Source organism: Terrapene carolina, unplaced genomic scaffold (assembly GCF_002925995.2).
Source record: "Terrapene carolina triunguis isolate 2854851 unplaced genomic scaffold, T_m_triunguis-2.0 Scaffold194, whole genome shotgun sequence".
NCBI classification, from domain to species: Eukaryota; Metazoa; Chordata; order Testudines; family Emydidae; genus Terrapene; species Terrapene triunguis.
Genome location: NW_020664545.1, coordinates 3,414,017 through 3,419,448, shown reverse-complemented (window position 1 = coordinate 3,419,448; position 5,432 = coordinate 3,414,017). Strand labels below are relative to the sequence as shown.

At 58.9% G+C, this 5,432-nt stretch overlaps 1 protein-coding gene across 1 annotated transcript in view; it reads left to right on the top strand.

Annotated features, from left to right (window-relative positions):
- Positions 1 to 4,813, top strand: part of B3GNT3 (UDP-GlcNAc:betaGal beta-1,3-N-acetylglucosaminyltransferase 3) — an 11,082-nt gene extending 6,269 nt beyond the window's left edge. Inside the window, exon 2 of the mRNA XM_026655009.1 lies at positions 3,650 to 4,813. Coding sequence (XP_026510794.1) covers positions 3,656 to 4,813 — 1,158 coding nt within the window. The 5' untranslated portion in view covers positions 3,650 to 3,655. The remainder of the gene's footprint in view (positions 1 to 3,649) is intronic.
- The last annotated feature ends 619 nt before the right edge of the window (positions 4,814 to 5,432 follow it).

Below are 5,432 nucleotides of genomic sequence, written 5' to 3'. Positions count from 1 at the left end.
CCCCCCCCCCCAAATTATTTTGTAACAAACAAAATGTTTCATTTGACTTAAAACAAACAAATATTTGGTGAGAAAAAACTGGACACATTCAGATTGGGTTCAAACTGAAACAATTTTTTTTCTTTTTTTTTTCTTTTTCAGTTTGTTCCCCCCCCTTCCCCCATTGACAAATCAATTCACTTGGTTCTACTTCTGGGTACTGTTCCTGGCGCTGGGAGGAAGTGTGAAGTCTGGTGGGAGGCCAGTGGTCAGGACTCCTGGGTTCTGTTCCTTCTACTGACTGTGACCTTTGGGCAAATCTTTTCCCCTGGCTGTAGCATGGGGCTAAAAGTGGCCCCCGCCTGGTGGGTGGCATTGCAAGGGTTAATTTGCTAAGTCTGTACCATGCATTGGGATCCACTGATGGCAAATACGTTAGCAATGCAGCTTCCTGCAGATCTGATTTCTGGTTTTCTTTAGACGCTCTGCCAATGTCCACAATCTGCTATTCAGGGCGACATTGCTGGGTGTCGGCAAGCTCTGCAAACATGGACTAATCCTTGCAAACTCCCGGGAAGTCGGGGTGGGTTACCAAGCCAGCTGAGGCCCAGAGCGAGTGGGTTTTTTTTGTTTTGCTGAGGCTGCACGGTGAAACGGGATTAGAACGCCAGGCTCCCAGCCTGCTGCTTCCCCCACTAGACAACGCTGTCTCTGGTGTTTCTATGAGGTGGCGTGTGCGTGCCAGAGCTCTATCTGGGGCTCGGCGAAGGACTGCTCATTAATTAAGTGCATGCTGCCACCCCGGTAGGGGGGCCAGAGGCAGAGCCTGCAGTCCAAGGAGACCAGGCAGACCAAGGAAGGACGATTACCCCGTTTTACCCGTGGGGAACTAAGGCGCAGGCTTTGTCTTCGCTGACCCCAAAGTGCCCGGCGAGAGAGCAAGCAGGGGTAGTTCTGTCCCTGTGAAATGCTGCTGGAGACAGGGTGCATGTGGTGCGTGCGGCTTGAGAGCATGAGGCCGGCTCCCTTCGTCCTTGCAGTGACGCCGAACGCCCTGTTTCCACTGTGGTTTTGCAGCGATGTGGCTGAGTGAGTCAATTTATCCCTTGGTTAAAAAAAAACAACACCTTTCTGTAGTGATGGCAACACCCCGGAGCACTGCAGTGACCTACCCACTGAATGAAACCTCCGGCTCCTAGTTCAGCCTCTTAATTGTAGGGCCGCCTTCTTTGTCAGTAGGCTTTGGGAGGGTGCACAGAAGGTGGCCTGAGGCTAGCGTGCTAGTGTCTGTGTGTGCCCATAGGCCGTGGAGCTGGGGCGGGGGGGAGGCACCCAGCCCGTGGCCTGACCAGTGTTTAGCATGTCCATGAGGTCAGGTAGCCACCCGGCCGGTTTTGGACTGACGGGGCCGGTTTTGGACTGGCCCGCCTGGTTTTTGTACTCTCTGGCCAGCCTCGAGATGTCATTTGCTGGCGGTTTTTTTTGCCGGGTGCCCGTGCAGCTGTGAGCACAGAGATCGGCCGAGTAGGAGCTGCACACATCGCGGCCGGGGGCGTGCCGGGACTGGCACCCAGATCCTGCTCTGCCAGCGCAGGAGGCCGGGTCCTCACCTGCCAAAACCGGGGCAGCTCCTCTCCGTTCCAGGGCCAGCTGGGAAGTGGGCGGACCTGTCACCCAAGGGGTAAGGTGAGGAAGGGTCAGGGAGGGACAGCAGAGGGGCTCCCTCGAGGACTGAGACTCCAGGAGGGGGTTGGTTGCAGGGGTTACTGGGCCATGGGGGATGAGGCTGCTGGGGGGGGAGGTGGGGATGGGGCAATCTACACCCCACTTTAAATGGTGCTCTGCAGCTCCCCCCCCTTCTCCCGTGTGAGACCATTAGGGCGTGGTGAGCATGGCTGCTGTGATCGGGTGTCTGATGGTGGAAGAAGAAAGACGCTGATTCAGAAAGGAAAAGGTCTACATGTACAACTGTGTGTGTGTATGTGTGTGTAGCAGAGCACAAAGTGTGAAACCACACACTAGGAAGGCGGCCGATGGTGCTAATTTAAAATCTCCTTTCAATGCAACGCAAGCCGGGCTCTGGCCCAGGCTGATGAGGGACACACCAGGAGCTGCTTTGACCAAAGCACCCTCCCGAAAGGCATTGGCTGCGGTTGGCATTTGCTGCAGCCTTTTAAACCTTGAACAAAACCGAGAAGAGCCTGGACGGTCACTGCTGCCGCTGATCAGTTTTTAAATCCCTGGAGAGCTCTCCCCTCAATGTCCTGGTCATCCCTCGAAGCAGTACCGGGCCTCTGTTGGGTGCAGGAGAAAGACTCTTTGATCCTGCTTCCTCCTCCCCATTTTCAGTCAGAAACGGGCGGGTAAAGCCAGTTTTGCTCTGTGTAGACTCCCGAATCCTCCTACGCTGGCGAGGGTCGGTGACTGCGACGGGTGGCGTCCCTGTGGGAGAAGCAGCAGCGTCACCGGTCTTCTCAGCCGCAGGGATGGGAGAGGGAACGAATTGCTGGCTTTTCCTGGCTTTGGGGCTAGTGACTGGAGCCCCAGACAGGCCTCCTCTGGACCTGAGCTAAGTGAAGCTGAGCCTGCCTCAACCCACCAGGTAGCTCGCTGTCCTTGTGGGGCACCTTGCTTCTGCACAGAAGGTGGCCTGCGGCTAGCGTGCTAGTGTCTGTGTGTGCCCATAGGCCGTGGAGCTGGAGCGGGGGGATTGCACTGGGGGAGACGCAAGGGGGCCTGATCCGAAGCAAGTCTCTCCGTTGAGCTCATTGGCCTTCCTGGCTGACCCTAAGTGGCTGTTGGGTGCTGAGGGGCAAGCTGCTCCCACAGCCCCGTCCGGTCTAGGAAGCAAAGGATTCTAGGGCTCTAGAATGCCAGGTTCCCATGCCAAGGCCGAGCAGTAACCAGGCTGGCGGGGACACCTTGCATCCCCTGTGATGTCCAGTCCCTGACGGGTGTGTGTCTGTGCTTACAGTATGAATGGAGGGTGGAGTCTAAAGTGTGTGTGTCATAGGGCCTATACTGCTTCATGGAGCTTCTCCCTTAGTTTAGGTGGGAGGAGGAGCTGCCTTCTGCCCCCGGCGTTGCCGTGACGTTCTGCATGGTGCCCTGGTCATGACATCCAGGGTGTGCAGTACATTTTCCCCCAGGTGTGTTGGGAATCTGATTTCCAAATCCCAGCAGCAAAGGAGCGACGTCTAATTCCCGGCACTTATTGTGAGCTACTCTCCTAAGCTGATCGGCGGGGGGGATGGGAATGGAGAAATGCCCCAAACTGGTGTTCGTGCAGTCGCCTTTTTTCAACCTGCCCATCCACCCCTCGAGTAAACAGCCAGGGGCTGTTGCTGGGAAGCGGGTGGGGATGCCAGGCTGCAGGGGATGCCAGGCTGGCTTTAGCAGCCAGGCTTTCCATCAATGACGGTGGTCGCTTGGCACCTCTGAAAATCCGGCCGCTTCAAATCAGGTGCCTAAAAATGGCTTTTGGAGTCGAGCTTTGGGGCCAGGGCTCTAACCGAGGGGAGAGGAGTGGAGAGAGGAGCCCAGGGGATGCAGGCCAGCCGGCTCGGGCAGCAGGAAGTGCTTGCGCCCCCCAGCAGGGCAGGGATGGGGCGAATGGTTGGAGGTGCAGCCGTGTGTTGGTTCTCAGCTCCCATCTCTGTCTCTCTTGCAGAGGAAGATGCTGTCCCGCCGGGGCTGCAAACCTGAGGTCCTCATCCTGACCATGGTGGGGATCGGCGGCCTCCTCTTCCTCTTCGCGACCAACGAGGGCGAGCACGTGAGGAAGGCTGCCACGAGAGTCAGCAGTACCAGCCCCCCCGCCCCAACGCCCGGCGTCCCCACAACCCCGCGTCACGTCCCCGAGTGCAAGGAGAACTCCTTGGTGGCCAACATCTCTGGCTTCGCCGACCTGCCCGGCCACATCCAGGACTTCCTGCGCTACAAGCACTGCAAGGAATTCCCCCAGTTGCTGGACGCCCCCAACAAGTGTGGGGGGGCCGAGGGCTCCCCGGGGGTCTTCCTCCTCCTGGCCATCAAGTCGTCGCCCGGGAATTACGAGCGGCGGGAGATCATCCGCAAGACCTGGGGGGAGGAGAGGACGTACCAAGGGGTCCACATCCGCAGGCTCTTCCTCTCCGGGGAGGCGGGGGATGTGCGGGAGGCCTGGAAGCTGAACCGGCTGCTGCGGCTGGAGGCGGCGGAGCATGGGGACGTGCTGCAGTGGGCGTTCCTTGATAGCTTCTTCAACCTGACCCTCAAGCAGGTGCTGTTCCACAGCTGGCTGGAGGCCCGCTGCCCCGGCGCCCGCTTCCTCTTCAACGGGGACGACGACGTCTTCACCAACACGGACAACGTGGTGCAGTACCTGCTGGGCATGCAGGGCGCCAACGACGGCGACGGGCACCTCTACGTGGGGCAGCTCATCGCCCACGTGGGCCCCATCCGCGAGAAGTGGAGCAAGTATTACGTGCCCGAGCAGGTCACCGCCACCAACTCCTACCCGTCCTACTGCGCGGGCGGTGGGGTGCTCATGTCCGGCTTCACTGCCCGCACCATCTACAAGGAGTCGCTGGGCATCGAGCTCTTCCCCATAGACGACGTCTACCTGGGCATGTGCCTGCAGAAAGCTGGGCTGGCCCCGGCCTCCCACGTGGGCATCCGGACCGTGGGCGTCAGGGTGCCCTCCTCCAAGCTGGAGTCTTTTGATCCCTGCTACTACAAGGAGTTGCTGCTGGTGCACCGCTTCGTGCCCTACGAGATGCTGGTGATGTGGCGGGCCATTCACGAGCCGGACCTGCACTGCGGGAAGAAGCTGCAGGTCTATCAGAGCATCTGAGCGGACCCTGGAATCTGAGGGGAGGGGGCACCGGGGAGGGATGTAATGCGAGGTCGAAGGTGCTAGGGCATCGGCGGGTGATGCCACCCATCTAGGTCTTCGCTGCTGTGCCCCGAATGCTCCAGACCAGTCACCTCTTTCTTGCTCTTGAGGCCTATTCCAGGAAGTCCCGGCTCCAGGGGGCGGGACTTCCAGGAACGAGCCTCAGCAGGAATTACGGTTGACACTCTGTTGGCTAGCATGCATAAGGTGCACAGAGATGCTGAACGGCTCACTGGCTTCTGGTCCTGTCCCAACTGGTTTGGCCCATTTGCCATTCTTGGGATATCAGAAGCTTTTCCCACAGCTCCTCCCTTCCCCGTGGCGGCGATAAGCATTTCGAGCTGCTGCAGGGATCCCCTTGGGGTGGCTATCTCTGAGAAAGCAACTGCCAGAAGGCCGCCAGACCGGCATCTCTCTGGGGTGGAGGGGGGAATTTCTGCCTCCTTGACTAACAGGCACATTGCCACCTGGGTGCCCGAATCCTGGGGCAGGATGTCACTGGCTTGGCCGATGCCCGGACGCTGCGTCTCTGGGGCCGAAGGTCCAAATGCAGCAGGAAATGGGTAGGGTGTCTGGC